Source organism: Coturnix japonica, chromosome 1 (assembly GCF_054131305.1).
Source record: "Coturnix japonica strain WE chromosome 1, WE-NBRP24, whole genome shotgun sequence".
NCBI classification, from domain to species: Eukaryota; Metazoa; Chordata; class Aves; order Galliformes; family Phasianidae; genus Coturnix; species Coturnix japonica.
The window spans coordinates 178,813,600-178,833,934 of NC_140663.1; the positions used below are offsets into that span (position 1 = coordinate 178,813,600).

The window sequence follows — 20,335 nt, forward strand, 5'->3', positions numbered from 1 at the left end:
GGAGCTCGGGAGCGGCCACCACAGACACAGCCATTAACAGCAATAGCAACATCAACATGCACGTCGTGAAGCGAGGTGAGAAGGGACCGGGAGCTGCTCTGACATCCAACACGGCTTTGGCCTCCTTTAGGGGGGTCGTGGTGAGGGGGGGGTCGAGCTCTGCTCTCCTCAATGGGAGCTGATGGACTTCACAGAATCACACAATGAGCCGGGTTGGAAGGGACCTCAAGGATCATGTAGTTCCAACCCCCTGCCTGGCAGGGCCACCAAACATACACAGTTACTAGATCAGGTTGCACAGGAGACCCCATAGATCCCAATAGAGACCCCATAGACCCCACACAGACCCCATAGATCCCCATATACCCCAGAGAGACCCCATAGATCCCCATAGACCCCCATAGAGACCCCATATATCCCAATAGAGACCCCATAGACCCCATATATCCCCGTAGAGACCCCATATATCCCCATAGAGACCCCATAGATCCCCAAAGAGACCCCATAGATCCCCATAGAGACCCCATAGAGAACCCATAGATCCCCATAGAGACCCCATAGATCCCCACAGAGACCCCACAGACCCCGTAGATCCCCATAGACCCCATAGAGACCCCATATATCCCCATAGAGACCCCATAGACCCCATAGATCCCCATAGAGACCCCACAGAGACCCCATAGATCCCCACAGAGACTCCATAGATCCCCATAGAGACCCCATAGACCCCATAGAGACCCATAGAGACCCCATAGATCCCCATAGAGACCCCACAGACCCCGTAGATCCCCATAGAGACCCCATAGATCCCCATAGATCCCCATATACCCCACAGAGACCCATAGAGACCCCATAGATCCCCATAGAGACCCCACAGACCCCGTAGATCCCCATAGACCCCATAGAGACCCCATAGACCCCATAGATCCCCACACAGACCCCACAGACCCCGTAGATCCCCATAGACCCCATAGAGACCCCATAGACCCCATAGATCCCCATAGAGACCCCACAGACCCCGTAGATCCCCATAGAGACCCCATAGAGAACCCATAGATCCCCATAGAGACCCCACAGACCCCGTAGATCCCCATAGACCCCATAGAGACCCCATAGAGACCCCATAGATCCCCATAGAGACCAATAGAGACCCCATAGACCCCCATAGAGACCCCATATATCCCCATAGAGATGCCATAGACCCCATAGATCCCCACAGAGACCCCATAGATCCCCACAGAGACCCCATAGATCCCCACAGAGACCCCATAGATCCCAATAGAGACCCCATAGATCCCCATAGAGACCCCATAGATCAGGTTGCCCATGGCCCTGTCCAACCTGGCCTTGAACACCTCCAAGGACGGGGCATCCACAACCTCCCTGGGCAGCCTGTTCCAGGGCCTCACCATTCTCCTAGTGAAGAACTTCCCCCCAACATCCAACCTAAATCTTCCCTCTTTTAACTTAAAACCATTTCCCCGTGTCCTGCTATTGTCAGCCCTTTCCAAGAGTTTTCTCCCCTCCTGGCAGTAAGTTCCCTTCAGGTATTGAAAGGCTGCAATGAGGTCACCCCGCAACCTTCTCTTCTCCAGGCTGAACAAACCCAACTCCCTCAGCCTGTCCTCATAGGGGAGGTGCTCCAGCCCCCTGATCATCTTTGTGGCCCTCCTCTGGACCCTTTCCATAATCTCCATATCTTTCTTGTACTGAGGGCTCCACACCTGGACACAGTACAACAGATGGGGCCTCACAAGAGCAGAGTAGAGAGGGACGATCACCTCCCTATCCCTGCTGACCACCCCTCTCCTGATGGAGCCCAGGATCCCATTTGCTTTCCGGGCTGCCAGAGCACACTGCTGGTTCATGTTAAGTTTCTCATCTATCAGGACCCCTAGGTCTTTCTCTGCAGAGCTGCTCTCAAGGACCACTCCTCCCAGCTCTCCTCAATGGGAGCTGATGGCCTTCAGTTCTGCTCTTGTCCATAGGAGCTGATGGCCTTCAGTTCTGCGCTTGTCAATGGGACAGGAGATGAGGGAGCCCCTGTCCATAGAATTATATATCATAGAATTAGAATAGAGGTGTCCCAGAGCCGAGGAGAGGTGGCACTGAATCACATAGAACCACCAAGGTTGGGAAAGACCTCCCAGATCATCCAGCCCAACCATTTACCTATCACTAATATAACCCCAGTAAGCCCTTAGTGCTGCTACACAGTGTTTTGTCAGCACTGAGTGTTTCTTGAGCCCATATGGCCAGTAGGTACAATGGGATGGGTTGGGGTTGGATGTGGGGGTTTACAGGCATTCAAGGCCAGGCTGGATGTGGCTCTGGGCAGCCTGGGCTGCTGGTTGGTGACCCTGCACACAGCAGGGGGTTGGAGCTGGATGAGCACTGTGGGCCTTTGTAACCCAGGCCGTTCTGTGATTCTAAATGGCTTTTCTAACCCTGAACCCAAATGTGTTGTCTTCAGTGACTCAGCTGTTTGTAACCTCTTCCCAACAGATGGACGCCAGGAGCGTGTCATGTTCGACAAGATCACGTCGCGCATCCAGAAGCTGTGCTATGGGCTCAACGCTGACTTTGTGGATCCAGTGAGTGCTTTTTTTCCTGCTGGCCCATTCTCTGTCCTGCATGTAATATTTTCCAGGTGAAAAGAATAGAGGGATAGAATGGCCTGAGTTGCACAGGCCCACAGTGCTCACCCAGCTCCAACCCCCTGCTGTGTGCAGGGTCACCAACCAGCAGCCCAGGCTGCCCAGAGCCACATCCAGCCTGGCCTTGAATGCCTGCAGGGATGGGGCATCCACAGCCTCCTTGGGCAACCTGTTCCAGTGCGTCACCACCCTCTGTGGGAAAAACTTCCTCTAAGATCCAACCTAAACCTCCCCTGTCTCACTTTCAAACCATTCCCCCTTGTCCTATCACTGCCCACCCTCACAAACAGCCGTTCCCCATACTGTTTATTCGCTCCCTTCAAGTACTGGATGCCCACAATGAGGTCTCCCCGCAGCCTTCTCTTCTCCAACCCAAACCAGCCCAGTTCCCTCATCCTTTCCTCATAGCAGAGCTGCTCCAGCCCTCTGTCCATCTCAGTGCCCACCTCTGGACCCACTCCAAGAGCTCCATGTCCTTCCTGTGCTGGAGGCCCCAGGCCTGGATACAACACTGCAGATGGGTCCTTTCAACCTGCAAAGCTTGAGCAATGCTATGTGGAAATTAGACCTTGACCCTCTCTTAAAACAGGGCACCCTGTCTGTCAGAACCCCCCTGTCACTGTAATATCTCTCTTTCTTTTGAGCTGTGCAGGATTTGGGGTGTGTAAGATCCTCTCCCCTTGTGCAAAGGGTGACTCCTCATTTATGGCTATGAGATGTTTTATGCAGATGTACATTTGGAGTTGCCATCTTGGGCTCTTCCCACCTCTTAGATCTACTGCTCTGTTTTCACGTCTTCATTTGCACCTGTATAATAATCAGCATTCTTGACCAACAAGTGCAGTGCTCTTCAGTTGTAGATGGAGAGGAGGAGCAATGGTCACTTGTGTTCATGCTGCTTTGATCTCAGTGGGAAGGATTTGGTGCTGAGGACGAAAACAAGATTCCTGTGCCTCCCCAGCGCTCCCACCTTCAGGCTGAAGCTAATTTAACACAAAGTACTGCACTCCTATGGACCCTGCAGTAATGTGTGGGCTTTTCCCAGGAGGGGTCCCAGCTGGCAGGTGGAGGTTGGGCTACAGCACAGTGCAAAAGGCAGCATATCCCAGCAGGGCTGGGTTGTTTCTCTCTTGCTGTATCACTGTAGCACTTCCACGTCTCATTTTACAGACAAGCTTCATCTGGAGTTTCAAAGCTTCATTCCAGCCTTCAGGAAAGTGTCTGCATAGAAAAGCTTGTTAATGGTTTGCAGCCTCATTGCAGCCTTTCAATACCTGAAGGGAGCTTACACCCAGGAGGGGAATTAACTCTTCGAAAGGGCTGACAATAGCAGGACACGGGGAAATGGTTTTAAGTTAAAAGAGGGAAGATTTAGGTTGGATGTTAGGGGGAAGTTCTTCACTAGGAGAGTGGTGAGGCCCTGGAACAGGCTGCCCAGGGAGGTTGTGGATGCCCCGTCCTTGGAGGTGTTCAAGGCCAGGTTGGACGGGGCCCTGGGCAACCTGATCTATGGGGTCTCTGTGGGGATCTATGGGGTCTCTATGGGGATCTATGGGGTCTCCTGGGCAACCTGATCTTGTAAATGTGTACGTTTGATGGCCCTGCTAGGCAGGGGGGTTGGAACTACATGATCCTTGAGGTCCCTTCCAACCCGGGTCATTCTGTGATTCTGTGTGGTTCTGTTCTGGGTTAATGGTTTCTGCTCTCTTTGCTCTCTCTCCTGCCCCTCTGTCTCTTGGTTTAAACTTTTAGGAGCCAGTGTTTCACAGGTTTTGATTTGCTTTTCTAATTAAGGGGTGTAAAAGGTATTGCTTAGAGTGGAGAACGTCTTGTACCCTGAAAGAAGGGATGTTTTAACATGTAGCTGATCTGCACTATTTTCCTTTTCCAGGCCCAGATCACCATGAAAGTGATCCAGGGGCTGTACAGTGGAGTCACAACCGTGGAGCTGGATACCCTGGCTGCTGAGACAGCTGCAACCCTGACCACCAAACACCCTGACTATGCGATCCTGGCAGCGAGGATTGCGGTGTCCAACCTGCACAAAGAAACTAAGAAAGTATTCAGTGGTAAGTGTGCCTGGGGGCATTGAGATAGCAATTAGTCACAAAGGGAGGAGAGGTTTTAGAGGGTGTAAATATGCAAACGTTTCTTCAACAGAAGTTAGAGCACTCAGGGTAACTAAAAATGCCATGGAGGTGAAAGCAGATGAGTGAGGAATGTAAGTGATAGAAACTGGGATGCATCCACTGTCCTTCCCATTTGTTCCACATTACACATTCTAGGCAAGGCAAGTGCTGAGGTTGCCAGCTTAGTGCTAACACTGACCAGGTGGAAGAGAAGTTGTGTGTGCGGATCTGGAAGGGTTTACTTCTGAGGATGGGTACTGCTGTCTGCTAACGCCTTGAGAACAAATGACAGATGTATGTTCAGATAGCTCTGCAGATGCATTTCTTATTAAATATGTTTCTATTGTAGATGTAATGGACGATCTTTACAACTACGTAAACCCTCACAACGGGAAGCACTCACCAATGATCTCCAAGGAAACACTCGACATAGTTCTGGCCAACAAAGATGTAAGTAACACCTCCCCAGCCCCAAGTTTTGGAAATAGGGTTGAACCAATTCAGATGATTTCTTTCCTTTATTTTTAAGTAAGCCATTTGTTTGGGGCCAAAGACAATATAGAAACGAGTCCAGATGATAACTGCTCTGGAGGTTTTAAAAGAGGGTGTGGGACTTCCCTTCATGTAGTGCTGTTGTCCTGGAGGTTCTCTTTGTCATGACAGCACAGTTACTTCAATTGGGAGAAAGTACTTTGTGATGCAGCAATGTGTTCATGCACCGAGGAGGGAGAGGTGAGCCTCGGTGTCTCATTTCAAGCTGTTCCAGCCTCGTGTTTTTATGGGGAAGTTGCATTCCAGTTTTGATGATATCTTGTATTTCTTGGTGTAGCCAACAGCTGTGTGCTGTACTTGAGAGGAATTGTGAACACTGTGTGTTTGTTTGAACCTGCCTGTTGCTCCCTCCTTCCTTCCCTCTGATGTAGTTTCTGTTCCATTGGATTTTTGGGGCTGAAAATCTCAAACAATGACAGCATTGTTATACCTGAACACGAGGCCACCAAAAGCAGAAGGTCAATTTTAATCTGTTATTTCCCCTCAGCGCCTGAATTCTGCGATTATCTACGACAGAGACTTCTCCTACAACTATTTTGGCTTTAAGGTAAGAGCATTACTCACTTTACTCGAGATAACCAAGCCTGCTGTGTTGATGCTTTTCTGGAGCTGAGTCACCTGGGAGGGATGGGAATCCTTACAGAATCATTAGGTTTGAGCAAGAAAGGCATCAGGAGGTTGGTGAAAACAAGGAGCACCTGCACCAAGGAGTTGCCCAACTTCATGACTCACGTGCTTTCTTCTTGGCTTTGCAGTGTACCCATGGCTGTATCACATTCTGCAGCAAACAGCGCTGAATGTGGCTGGAAGCTTCCCAGCTCATGCTGTTCCTCAGGGAAATCATCTAATTCCTAATAACCCAGAAAAGGGGATTTTTGCTTTTTGCCATTGTTTTGTGTAACGGTTCTCAGTGTGCCAACCTACGCGTTGTCTCCTTCCATGCTGCTGGAACATCTCCCCCACAGCCAGACCCGTGTGCTGTGCCCCTGCCATCTGCTTCTGCTGCCCTCCCTGCATGCTGTTCTGTGCTGAATGGCTTTGGGGTGTGATGCAGTGGGCTCTGCAGGGTTAGATGGGGAACACTTGGCTTTTCATTATAGAATCATGGAATCACAGAATGGCCTGGGTTGCAAAGGCCCACAGTGCTCACCCAGCTCCAACCCCCTGCTGTGTGCAGGGTCCCCAACCAGCAGCCCAGGCTGCCCAGAGCCACATCCAGCCTGGCCTTGAATGCCTGCAGGGATGGGGCATCCACAGCCTCCTTGGGCAACCTGTTCCAGTGCGTCACCACCCTCTGGGGGAAAAACTTCCTCCTAAGATCCAACCTGAACCTCCCCTGTCTCACTTTAAAACCATTCCCCCTTGTCCTATCACTGCCCACCCTCACAAACAGCCGTTCCCCCTCCTGTTTATTTGCTCCCTTCAAGTACTGGATGCCTGCAATGAGGTCTCCCTGCAACCTTCTCTTCTCCAAACTAAACCAGCCCAGTTCACAGAATCACAGAGTTATAGGGGTTGGAAGGGACCTCTGGAGATCATCGAGCCCAACCCCCCTGCCAAAGCAGGCTCCCTACACCACGTCACACAGCTCGGCGTCCAGGCGGGTCTTAAATATCTCCAGAGAAGGAGACTCCACCACCTCCCTGTGCAGCCTGTTCCAGTGCTCCGTCACCCTCACTGTAAAGAAGTTCTTCCTCACATTCGTGCGGAACTTCCTATGCTGTACTTTCATCCCATTACCCCTAGTCCTATCCCCACGCACTACTGAAAAGAGACCAGACTCACCACTATGGCCCCCACACCTCAGGTATTTATAAACCTGGATCAAGTCCCCTCTCAGCCTTCTTTTCTCAAGGCTCAACAGACCCAGCTCCCTAAGTCTCTCCTCATAGGGGAGATGCTCCAGGCCCTTCACCATCTTAGTGGCCCTCCGCTGGACTCTTTCCAAGAGATCCCTGTCGTTTTTGTACTGGGGAGCCCAGAACTGGACACAATATTCCAGATGAGGCCTCACCAGGGCAGAGTAGAGGGGGAGGATCACCTCCTTTGACCTGCTGGACACGCTCTTTTTAATACACCCCAGTATGCCATTGGCTTTTTTGGCTACAAGGGCACACTGCTGGCTCATGGTCAAAAGGTTCCCTTAACCTTTCCTCATAGCAGAGCTGCTCCAGCCCTCTGAGCATCTTAGTGGCCTCCTCTGGACTCATTCCAAGAGTTCTGTGTCTTTCCATAGCATTTAGTGCTTCTGGTGGCTCATTGACCACAGTGGGTCTCCAGAACTGGTGATCTTTGTGTCCACTTGTGTCTGGGAGCTTCTTCCACCATTGTGTGTGATGTGCACTCAATATGGGGGGAGTGGGCTGCAGTGAGGAAACCGCTGGGGTGTGTGGATCAGAGCAGCTGCTGAATGGCCACAGGTGGAAGGAAGGGACCTTCAAGGGGTGTTTGTGTGTTTCTGTGTGGACACAGACACAGAGTTTCTGACCTTCCCTCCTGTAATTACTGCTGTAATTCATTAGCCACAATTCCAATAGCCATCTGCTCAGAGTGTAAGATTACCATATTTGTTGGCTTGTGTGTTCAGCACCCAGCGCAGCAGATTGTGATACAGGCTGTCCAGAAAGCATTAACACAGTGTAATTAACAGTGCTGAGAGATGACAATATGGAGGACAAACACACTCATGTTATTTAGTGTGAATTCACTGTGTGTTAAAAGGCAATGATGAACTTTGCTGCTCTGTGCTCCCCTGCCACTCCCAGCATCCAAAGCAGAGTCCTCAGGGCTGGAATCTCCATGTGGGTTTCTTTTGCAGTCATTGGCCACCCAACGTGCTGTGCCATTAATGAAAGGAGCAGTGCAGCACAAGGCTGGTGCCTCTTGAAACCTGGGATGAAGAGCATGACGGTGCTTGGGGTTGGAGCTCTCTGTATTAATGGGATGTTTTTTAAGCTGAAAATGTGAATGACCACTATGTTCTTCTTTCTTAGACTTTAGAGCGCTCCTACTTGTTGAAAATCAACTCAAAAGGTAAGAACCAGCAGCATCAGCTCAGTGCATAATTTCAGATCAAAGCCATAGCACAGAGGGGGGTGGGGAGGTAGGCAGGCTATCTGATGGCTTTCCATACAGAAACCCAGTAAAAGCACTGAGTACTGACTTTAACCAGGCTCTCTGAGCACATGCAGCATCTCTTCTTGGCTAGGAATCTAACATCCTTATGGTGGCTGTGCTGTGCTTGCAAGCAAAACAGCTGATCGCTGAAAAGCAGCACTGTCCCAAGTGTACAGGGGTGTTCCAAAGAATGGCACTGTGGCCTGGACAGCTTCACCTGTTAGATAGACCCCAGGGCTTTGAAAGCTCTGGTTATGTAGGATGAACCTCTTCCATAATGCTTATGTGCTTTTAAATGAGTGTAACTTGAAAGGGCTGCTGTGCTTATCACTGCCAGTCACTGCAGGCCCTTAGCCTGCCAATCCCAGGACACCAGAGATGGAGATGTTAATTGTAATACAATGAATATAGAGAGCAATTAGATGCTGGCTTTGGATATTGGATTGCTCATGAGAGCAGTGGAACAGGTTGTGGAGAGGAGCTGTGTGGTCTCAGCCCTGGAGTTCTCCAAGGCTGAGCATACTGCTCTGATCCTCTGAGCTGACTCCTGAGCCATAGCCCTGCTGAGGCTCCTTCCAATCTGAGCTATTCTGTGGGTCTGTGAAAAATACAGCTCTTCAGTGTTCCATTGCACATCACAGCTTGTTCCCTTAGCCTGTACTAATTGTAATGTAACTGTGGCGTTCTTTTCTCCCTTTTGCTGCTTTGTGTCCAGTTGCTGAGCGTCCTCAACACATGCTGATGAGGGTGGCAGTGGGAATCCACAAAAACGACATCGATGCTGCAATTGAGACTTACAATCTTCTGTCTGAAAGGTGGTTTACCCACGCCTCACCCACGTTGTTCAACGCAGGCACCAACCGGCCGCAGCTCTCCAGGTACCTTTGGCTTCCATGTCTGGGGCCCTCGATACAAGAAAGACAGGGAGCTGTTGGAGAGGGTGCAGAGGAGGCCACAGAGATGCTCAGAGGGCTGCAGCACCTCCCATACAAAGACAGGCTGAGGGAGCTGGGCTTGTTCAGCATGGAGAAGAGAAGGCTGCGGGGTGACCTCATTGCAGCCTGCCAGGACCTGAAGGGAGCCTACAGACAGGAGGGGAGTCAACTCTGTGAAAGGGCAGATAACAGCAGGACAAGGGGAAATGGTTTGGAGTTAAAGGGCAGATTGAGGTTGGATGTCAGGGGGAAGTTGTTTACAGAGAGTGGTGAGGTGCTGGAACAGCTGCCCAGAGAGGCTGTGGATGCCCCGTCCATCCCTGGAGGTGTTCAAGGCCAGCTTGGATGGGGCCCTGGGCAGCCTGGGCTGGTGTCAATGTGGAGGTTGGTGGCCCTGCATGCGGTGGGGGGTTGGAGCTTTGTGATCCTTGAGGTCCCTTCCAAACCAAACCAGTCTGTGATTTCAAGCTTTCTTAGTGCGTAACTGGAGGAAGACCAAGTTCTGGAGGCTGGGTCTGTTCCAATGAAATGCTGTCACAGCTTCTGAATTGAGGAGCTGTGTTTCTGGGATTCTGTTATGAAGGCCTGAGAAAAGTTTTTTGCATATTATGTTAAGGTTACAGTGTCTGCCATCATTTTTCTGTGACCCTAATGAAGTACTTACAGATTTTTGTTGGTTTTATTTTAACCCTTCTACACTAAAGCTGTTTTGTTCTCATTAGTTGTTTCCTGCTGTGCATGAAGGATGACAGCATTGAGGGAATCTATGACACCCTGAAGCAGTGTGCCCTGATCTCCAAGTCTGCTGGTGGGATTGGGCTGGCTGTGAGCTGCATCCGCGCCACAGGCAGCTATATTGCTGGGGTGAGTGTGCAGATGGTGAATGCAGCAGAGTAACCTGCTGTGGGGAAATGCCTGTACTCCAGCTGCCAAACCAGCACTGCTCCTATTGAGCACGGCAGCTCATCCAGCTCCATCGTCCTTCCTTTCAATATGCACTAGGACAGAAAGGTTGGTTTTCCTTAGTGCGTGGGTTTCCTTAGGGAAGTCCATGCAACAAGCAGATCTCATTCTGCTGCCTGAACAGACAATTCCAACTTATTTGAGTGTCAGCAGCCTAGGAATATGCCTGGAAGCCAATGCATTGGCCCTTTTCCCATCTATAGTTCAAGTACTTAAGGCATCCAGTGGACAAATGTGGGTTGTTTCTTTTGGTCACTGTCTGTGTAACCTCTGCAATACTCCAGGTCGCCTCACGTTGAGTCAATTAGTTAATGCTGGATTTCTTTAGTTTGAAAAAGTGTGGAGGGTCCAGGGGTGGCTGGTGGTGCCACCAAAGCTCAGACTGCAGTGATGGTTTTCCAGCTTTCAAGACAGGAGTTCTGCTGATGGCTGAAAATTGCTTATTTGCTAACAGTGTTTTTCCTGTGCTTCTACAGACAAATGGGAATTCCAATGGACTTGTTCCTATGCTGAGGGTGTACAACAACACTGCTCGCTACGTGGATCAAGGTGGTAACAAGGTAATGGCCTTCCATTAAGCTGGGAGGAAAGAGGGAATCCACACCAGGGGGAGGGTGCACCTGTGAAGGTGAAATGGTGACATCAGTAATGCGGTGGTAGTTGATGTGTTATTAGTAAAAGGACTTCTTCCCCTCCTTGTTGATAGTCTGTTGTTCTCTGTGCGTTCTATTATGCAGATTTATCTTCTGGTATATGTCTGCTGTGTGATACGTGCACTTAAGGTTATCTCTTGTAGTGGTTATCGATCACTGCTTGGATTGAATCAAGCTGTAAGGCTGCAGAAAGTTTCTTGTTCTGCATCCTTTGCATTCAGGTAGTCCAGAAGCCAATGGAGGGATGGCTCAGTGGGTAAATCTAGGAATTATCAAGCTCCTCTGTTGACACAGAGGAAATTATTTTCATTAAGAACCTGAAACTGGTAGCATGGCCTGGCTCCAATGAGAGCAACAGTAATACAAAATGGTGCATTGAAATTGCCTTGATGAGGCTATCGGTCTGACTTTAGTTTGTTTAAGGTATTGTGTGCACATGGCAGCAGTGTGGGAGGCTTCATTTTCAGGATGGTTTGTTCTGATCTTGACTGTTGTCTGTATCAGAGACCCGGGGCTTTTGCCATCTACCTGGAGCCGTGGCACCTGGACATCTTTGAGTTTCTTGACTTAAAGAAGAACACTGGGAAAGAAGAGCAGCGTGCCAGAGACCTTTTCTTTGCCCTCTGGATTCCTGATCTCTTCATGAAGAGAGTTGAAACCAACCAGGTGTGGAGCTTGTTGAGTGCAGAGTAGGTTCACAAAGTGGTGCAGAGCTGTCCTGGCAGCAGAGCTCTTGATGAGGAAGTTGCTGTACCCCAGCTGAGCACTAGGTTGTGCAAGTGGAGAGCTCCAATGGGATACTCTGCTTCAGGGCTTAATCACTTACATATTTACATGCCTCATTTTTACTCTGTGGTTTTCATATAGCATCAAAATCTTCTCAGTAATTAGATCCTCATACGACTGCTTGTTATTCCTTGATTCAGGATTAAAAGTTTGTTGTAAGGGTTCATACAATTGATTTTTAAATAGATCAGACTACTCCAGTAAACTCCTTCCCTGTGCTTGCTAGAAAAGCTGGCTCCTGCTTTTTCAGGGTGGGAAATGAAGTTGAATGCTGTTAATTAATGAGGCATCTACAGATTTTAAGTATTTTTTCCTTCTTACAGGACTGGTCCTTAATGTGCCCAAATGAGTGTCCTGGCCTAGATGAGGTCTGGGGAGAGGAATTTGAGAAACTATATGAGAGGTAAGGAAAGTGAGCAGGCTTTTATACAATGGCCATCTGATTGCAGAGCTGCCCTTGTGTGGTATCTGGGAGCCAAAGCACAGGGCTGTCACTCTGGCTTAGAGGAGGCTGCTTGATTCAGTTATCACAGTGATAGCAATGGCACAGATGGAGATATCCAGTTACTGCTCCTTCCAAGTGTGAGCTGCTCAGTGTAGGGTGTGTATGAAAGGTTATTTTAGAGTGAAGTTCTGAAATGGCTCCTACTAAAAGCAGTAGGTGGCTCTGTTTTGAGCGAGTTGTGTAGGGTGCTTTAGGGAAAGCTTCCTATTTCCTTGATCCAGAACAGTCTCAGTGCTGTTCAGTCTCTGCTGGCTAATTTGAAATGGAGTGGGGTTGTGTCTTCTTGGGAACCCAATGAGTAGATTGATCATAGAATCACAGAATTGATTCCTGTGCTGTTTCTGGAGAGTCTGGGAGTCACCAAGCACCGTGTGCCCTTTGCAGCTATGAGAAGCAAGGTCGTGTCCGCAGAGTGGTGAAGGCCCAGCAGCTCTGGTACGCAATCATTGAATCACAGACAGAGACTGGCACACCTTACATGCTGTACAAAGACTCTTGCAACAGGAAGAGCAATCAGCAGAACTTGGGGACCATCAAATGCAGCAACCTCTGCACAGAAATAGTGGAATATACCAGCAAAGATGAGGTAAGTGGAGAGCGTATTTTAGAATAAAACCAACTTTTGGCTGGGGAAGGGAGCAGGTAACTAAGGGGAAATCATGGGGACGTTTTGACTCGAGTGTGCACAGCTCTTCCATTGCATCTGTGTGTGTTGGAGGGGAGGGGAGGTGTCCCCTCCTTTCCAACTCCTGCTGAGGATTTGGTATAAAAACAAAGTACCCATCAAATCGAGCCTCTGTCAGCTTGAGAGAGAAATGAGCTTTGTGCCATGCAGGCAGGTGTGGTGTGAGCATGTCTTACCTCTAGACCTGGATTTCAGTAGTAATCACCTCCGAGTTCTCCGTCTCATTTAGGTGCTCTGTGGAGTTGCTGTGCTTGGACTGCAGCATTGTTAACAGAAGTACAGAGAGGATGCAGAGATGAGTTAGTGCTAATGCAACATGGGATGTTTCTAGTGCAGTTAAGCTCTTGAGGCTGTTAAAACTGAAAGCATCAGCTGCTGCTCCCTGAGCTGAGCCGAGCTGTTCCAATTATCCTGGGGTTGGAAATGAAGTGGTTGTTAAAAAAGAACAAGGACGGTGCTCTGATATACTCTGGATCTCATGGAGATCATCTACTGATTCTAATTAGAAGCAGTTGGACTTAGTTTGTGGAAGGAAAGCTTACAGGCTAGGATTTTTGTGGAGGTACTGATATCAACTAAGTCTTTGTGAATTTTTATTATCCTTTTCCAGCCTGTAAAAAGCATACAAGTGAGAACTGTGTCTTTGCAGCCTTTTAACTTGCTTGCTGCTTTGTTTGGATAGAGAGCATGCTCTGGAATTGAGGCAGTGTGTCTTTTGCACGGGGTGTTGGCTGACACGTTGTTTTCAATGTTTTCCTCTCCACAGGTGGCAGTTTGTAATTTGGCCTCCATAGCCCTCAACATGTACGTCACTTCAGAGCACACGTATGATTTCAAGAAATTAGCTGAAGTCACTAAGGTGATCGTTCGAAACCTCAACAAAATCATTGACATCAACTACTACCCTGTGCCAGAGGTGAGTGCTGTGCTGCACTGCTATGGAGCTGACAGCAACCCAGGAGCTGTGACAGAGGCCCTGCTGCTCTCTGCAGTCCCAGTTTGGTCTTGGGTAGATGGAATCAGTGAGGGATTCTGTAGAGCTGTGGTGGCACAGAGCTGGGGGTTCCCATAGCTGCCTGTTTGCAGCTGTGACCTCTTGTTCGTGGCATCTTCAGCCTCCAGACTGCTTCCTTAGTGAAGCACCTGTAGTAAAAGCTTCGCCTTGAGTTGGTTCTGCAGTTTGGGATTGTATACATGTGTGTGGACTTCCATAAAGCAACGAGCACCACGAGGCATGAAGTGAGCTGCAGAACAGAGGGGATGAGCCTGGAACTCAGCCTTGAGCTGCAGGTTTCATACATGTTTGGAAGAGTGTGTGGATAGTTCTGTGGAGGGGAAGACAGAGGGTTGGGAGTTCTTGGAGGGGGAGGGGGTGCAGTTATATGTGCTACAAGGACACAGAAAGGCAAGCAGCAGGGCTGGGTGTTGGGGAAGGGAATAAGCAAATATTCCAAGTTGGAGGCCAAACCTGAGGAAGATCACAAGTACAATTAGAGTACTTGAATTCAATTATCTTTGTGGATCTGTTTTTCAAAGAGGGTTCATTTCTAATCACACCTTTATTGTGTCAGATTGAACAAACAGAATTAGTGATCACTTCAAACAAACTTAATCTGGACCCTCCAATTCCTGCCTTACCAAACACTGAGCAGTGGGGAGCTGGGTGGAACTCGAAGTTGGGTCACTGCAGCAGGATGGGCTGCCAATAAAAATGAGGGCAGCGATAGGAGGAGGTCAGGCTTCCCTCCAGAGGTTCTGTCCAACTTACTTTGTTTCCATGTAGCTCAAGGAATGATTCCCTCTGCTTGAATCCCCTGCAGGCGGAGCGCTCCAACAGACGCCACCGTCCCATCGGCATTGGTGTGCAGGGCCTGGCTGATGCCTTCATCCTGATGAGGTTCCCCTTTGAAAGTCCTGAGGCGCAGCGCCTGAACCAGCAGATCTTTGAGACCATTTATTATGGTGCTCTGGAAGCGAGCTGTGAGCTGGCTAAGGAGCAAGGGCCTTACGAAACGTATGAGGGTTCTCCTGTCAGCAAAGGGGTAAGTGCCAGGATGTGTCCTGTGTCAGGGCCAAGGCTTTGAAATACAGGTTGGGTGGTTGGCTGTGGGCTTCGATACAGAAGGAAAAGTGTGACTGAAACTTTGTAATCCTAGAATCACAGAATTGCTCAGGTTGGAAAAGACCAGATCATCCAGTCCAACAGCAGCCCAACCATCCTGCCCTAACTAACAGCCCTCTGCTAAATCATGGTCCCGAGCACCACATCCAGATTGTTTTTAAACACAACAGGGATGGTGACTCAACCACCTCCCTGGGCAGCCCATTCCAGTGCTTAACAGCCCTTCCTGTAAAGAAGTTTCTCCTGAAGTTCAACCTAAACTTACCCTGGTGCACCTTGAGGGCATTTCCCCTCGTCCTGTCACCTGTCAGCAGTGAGAAGAGACCAACCCCACTCTGCTGCAGTCACCTTTCAGGTATTGGAAGAGAGCAATCAGGTCTCCCCTCAGCCTCCTCTTGCCCAGACTAAGCAGCCCCAGTTCCTTCAGTCTCTCCTCGTAGGCCGTATTCTCCGGGTCCTTCTCTGGACCTGCTCCAGCACCTCCATCTCCTTTCTGTACTGAGGTGCCCCAGATTGCACACAGCACTTGAGGTGAGGCCTCACCAGTGCCGAGTACAGGGATACATCAGTGCAAAGTGTGCTGTATTTCTTCCATCATTTGACTATTAAAGTGCATTAAGAAATGCATAAGGTAAATCAGGGTGAAGAGGAAGACAAAAGAGAAAAGCTTCAGCCTCTGCTGGGGGCCCTTCCATGCCATTAGAAGATTATGATACAGGAGCTTGGCTGAGACTGAACCTTAGAGACAGTTAATAAGAATAGCAGGTCGATTTACAGCATGTTTAATGAAGTACAGAGAAAACAATTTGTGTCCTGCAGATTCTCCAGTATGACATGTGGAATGTCACCCCGTCCGATCTGTGGGACTGGAAGGCTTTAAAGGAGAAGATTGCAAAGTGAGTAACTGCATGGTTAGATTTAAATGCAAACTGCATCGGGTATGTTATGACTGAAGACAAAAGGCTGACTGCAAGAACTCAATTGGCTCTATATATTTCCCTGTAATTTCCTTCCCCTCATAGGTTTTTCTTTGTGGATGGCTACACGCAGGGTGTGCCCACCCCATGGGCTCTGTTCTAGCTGAGATTTCTGCATGTGTGAGCTGAGAATCTCTGATTTGTTCCTGGGTCTTTCCTTTCTCCCTTGGTTGAAGCTTTTTAACTCATGGCTTTCGTTGCCAGGTATGGCGTCAGAAACAGCCTTCTCCTTTCCCCCATGCCAACTGCTTCCACTGCTCAGATCCTGGGCAACAACGAATCCATTGAGCCCTACACCAGTAACATCTACACACGCAGAGTCCTTTCAGGAGAGTTCCAGGTAAGCGCTTGAGGCAGCTTTGCCAAAGAGCTTTTCTGTAGTTGTGGATTCAATAACTTTCATCATTGGAAAAGACAAAATGGAGCCTACTGATTGACTGTGCTACTGTGAAGAAAGGTTGAGGGAACTGGGCTGGTTTAGCTTGGAGAAGAGAAGGCTGCGGGGAGACCTCATTGTGGGCATCCGGTACTTGAAGGGAGCAAATAAACAGGAGGGGGAACGGCTGTTTGTGAGGGTGGGCAGTGATAGGACAAGGGGGAATGGTTTTAAAGTGAGACAGGGGAGGTTCAGGTTGGATCTTAGGAGGAAGTTTTTCCCCCAGAGGGTGGTGACGCACTGGAACAGGTTGCCCAAGGAGGCTGTGGATGCCCCGTCCCTGCAGGCATTCAAGGCCAGGCTGGATGTGGCTCTGGGCAGCCTGGGCTGCTGGTTGGTGACCCTGCACACAGCAGGGGGTTGGAGCTGGATGCGCACTGTGGGCCTTTGCAACCCAGGCCTTTGTATGGTACTCAGTTCAGTCTGATATTTATGTCAAAAGCCAAAAATGCTGAGGAGAACCTGTGACCAGTGTGACTGGAAAAAATAATCCACTTCATTAGACCTTGACAGCCTCTGCTTCATGGGTCAGGTGCAGGGCTTCTGGAGAGATACTCCAACAGTCCCAGCAAGCAGAAGTTTGCTTAGTGTTAACTGGAGAATGAAAGTTTGGCAGTGCTGCACAAGGTCTTGTGTAGGCGTTGGAAAATCTCTCTGCATGTTGGTGTGGATTTTTGTCCTCTAGGTGAAAAACCTCCTCTAGGAGGTGCATCTGTGCTGTAAGTCAGGGCACGTAGCTTAGAGTATACAGTGCTCTCATTCCTTGGCCTTTGCTGCTCACAGGTTGTGAACCCACATTTGTTGAAAGATCTGACGGAGAGGGGTCTGTGGAATGAGGAGATGAAGAACCAAATCATTGCCCACAATGGCTCCATCCAGGTATTCAGGGAAACGAGAGGGGGGGGAGATGGCTGGGACTCCCTCCAGAGGAATGCTGGTGGGACAGCTGGGAGCAGGTTTGCTATGCAGTGATTTTAAGGTCTGCTGCGCATGAATGACTCAACCAGCCTGGGAGGAGAAGCCTCGGTCTGGAACATTTCCTTCAGAAAGTTGAGGGAATGTGCCTGAGCCGTAATTTGTTCCTGCTGGAGCTTGCCCACGAAACAGAGAATTCCAATGGAAATATGCAGCTAATTATTACTTGGACAAATGGAGAGCTGAGCTGCTTTGCTTTATGCAGATTCCACAACTATTTGGGTTCCCCTTTATCACAGAGACTGGGGAGGGGTAATTTTGTAGCAGTGAGTGGGCTTGAGACAGAAGCTGAGTCCATGGCATCCAGATCTGGAAGGTGTGTGTAGGAGAGTCTGCATGGGATGGATTATTTGTGCTCTGGGGATTGAAGTGCTGCTGTGTTTGGAGTCACACGCTAAAAAAAGGTGCATCCTACTCATGCAGTTGGACATGAGTGGGAGTGCTGGAGTGCTTGAAGAGCCTCACGACTATTTAGGACGAAACATGAACATCCTATTTGAAAACAGCTTTTTTCCTCTTAAATTCTCCAACATAGGCCACCTTCTGAGAGCAAGCGAGGTTTCTTTGTGCTCAAGTGCTTTCAGATCCCCAGTGTTTGGGTTCAGTGAGGGAGCTGCAGCTGCAAGAATAATACTGTGGTGACATCAGTGGTTTGTGAAGGGTTTGTAGGCATGAATATGAACGTTTAAGCAGTCATGGCTTATCCTGCGTTGAAAAACTCTTCCTTTCAGAATATATCTGAGATCCCCGCTGACTTGAAGCAGCTCTATAAGACGGTGTGGGAGATCTCCCAGAAAACTGTCCTCAAGATGGCAGCAGACAGAGGAGCTTTCATCGACCAGAGCCAATCTCTCAACATCCACATCGCAGAACCCAACTATGGCAAACTCACCAGCATGCATTTCTATGGGTGGAAGCAGGTATGAGGTGGGGGCTGGCTGGGAGGTTTGTTCAGAACAAGAGAGCAAATGGGTACTTTCATGGGAAAATTGGCCTTGCTGACTCTTAGAAGGGGAAATGACCTCCCAAGAATCCAGTGTTACCAGTGGAATGTCTCTCTTGGGCAATAAAGCTGCAGATTCTGTGGCATTGCTCCCATTAGTTGTGCCCACAAGACATCACTGTGACCAATTGCAGAGGTGTGGCCTGCAGGAGGGCAGATTCAGCAGCTCCTTTTGGCTGTATCACTTGCCAGCCTGTTCCAGCTCCTGGATTTCACAGAATGACCCAGGTTGGAAGCAGGGCCACCAAACATACACATTTACTAGGTCAGGTTGCCCAGGGCCCCGTCCAACCTGGTCTTGAACACCTCCAAGGACGGGGCATCCACAACCTCCCTGGGCAGCCTGTTCCAGGGCCTAACCACTCTCCTAGTGAAGAACTTCCCCCTAACATCCAACCTAGATCTTCCCTCTTTTAACTTAAAACTATTTCCCCCTGTCCTACTATTGTCAGCCCTTTCGAAGAGTTTACTCCCCTCCTGGGTGTAAGCTCCCTTCAGGTATTGATTTGTGCTTTTCCTTTGCAGGGTCTGAAGACTGGCATGTATTACCTAAGGACAAAGCCAGCTGCTAACCCCATCCAGTTCACCTTGAACAAAGAGAAGCTCAGAGAGCGGGAGAAGGCCTCTGAGGAAGAGAAGGAGAGGAATAAAGCAGCCATGGTGTGCTCCCTGGAGAACCGCGATGAGTGCATGATGTGCGGCTCCTAACGGGCCGGCCCTGCAGCGCCAGCAGAGCTGCTCCACCCCGTGGATCCCATCTGAGATAGATAGGTGCATTTAGTGTAACTTCAGGGCGGAGGAGCTTGCTGGACCTGTGGCAGGAGGGTGATGGCTGCAGAGTATGGTAGCTTCCCCATCTGAGAATTAGGGGTTGGCGCACATGTATGGGTAGAGTGCATAAGAAGTTTGTATATTGCTTTTGTAGCTGGGCTTCCTGGAAACCTAAGTGCTCTTGCCTGGTCTTGGGTTGAACCCTATGGGAAGGGCTTTTCCTGAACATATAGGGAAAGTGCTGACGCCACTTACAGGTCTGTCCTTGGGACTGGAGACACTTCTTTTCACTGACTAAAGACTCATATTCTGTGTCCAGAGACAGCATTGAACCTGGCTGACCTGTGTCCTCCAATGCTGTCATAGAACACCAGGGAAAGAACCGTAGGCTGGGTGTGTGGTGTGCCTGATATGCAGCCTGCCTTGGCAAAGCAGTAGTTAAAGATAAGCTTGAAAAGATGTTGTGTGCACATCAAGCTGTGAGGCCCTTCTCCCACCAGTTATCCCTGTCTCCAACTCTTCCCTCTGCCAGGATGCAGAACGGTGCTGGGTACCTTGCAGCTTAGAGGCTTCCATTGCTGCTCAGCCTGCATGGAGGGCACTGCACTCAGTTCTGTGTTTCAGCCCTGAACAGGAAATGGCAGAATTGCTGCAGTGCATTCCATTCTGCATTGAAAACCCACTTGAGTTTCTATCAGTTTGCTGGTAATAGAATTCTTGCTGTCCTTGAGCAGAGAGCCTTGAAAGTGCACACGCCATCTTTTCTGAAGCGCTGCATTCATTCACCCAACCCCAGCTGGTTACTTGAAGTTTTAGAAACCTATTTTTTACTTCTCTATGTACTTAATTCCCTGCTTTAATGCCATGGGGCCTCATCACCCAGTTCTTAAATATTTATTGAATGATTGTACCATACAACTAACTCTCGAATCCACAAAACTCAATAAAATGTGGTATGTCAAAGGAATGAAGGGCGGCATCTTGGGAAGGGTATTGTGATTAAACTTGTACTGTTGCAGCTGCAGACAGGAGCCTTTTTTGGTGAGCCCTGCACCTACTGCACACAGTT

General features: G+C 49.3%; 1 protein-coding gene across 1 annotated transcript; it reads left to right on the forward strand.

Moving 5' to 3' along the window:
• Positions 1 to 20,233, forward strand: RRM1 (ribonucleotide reductase catalytic subunit M1). The gene is made up of 19 exons (XM_015852569.3): positions 1 to 75; positions 2,506 to 2,594; positions 4,549 to 4,726; positions 5,136 to 5,236; positions 5,826 to 5,885; positions 8,332 to 8,371; positions 9,171 to 9,333; positions 10,113 to 10,254; positions 10,830 to 10,913; positions 11,511 to 11,672; positions 12,116 to 12,195; positions 12,682 to 12,883; positions 13,749 to 13,898; positions 14,803 to 15,024; positions 15,924 to 16,000; positions 16,286 to 16,421; positions 17,301 to 17,396; positions 18,224 to 18,412; positions 19,021 to 20,233. Exons 1-19 carry the CDS (start codon positions 57 to 59, stop codon positions 19,201 to 19,203), a joined length of 2,373 nt encoding a protein of 790 aa, XP_015708055.1. The 5' UTR covers positions 1 to 56; the 3' UTR covers positions 19,204 to 20,233.
• The last annotated feature ends 102 nt before the right edge of the window (positions 20,234 to 20,335 follow it).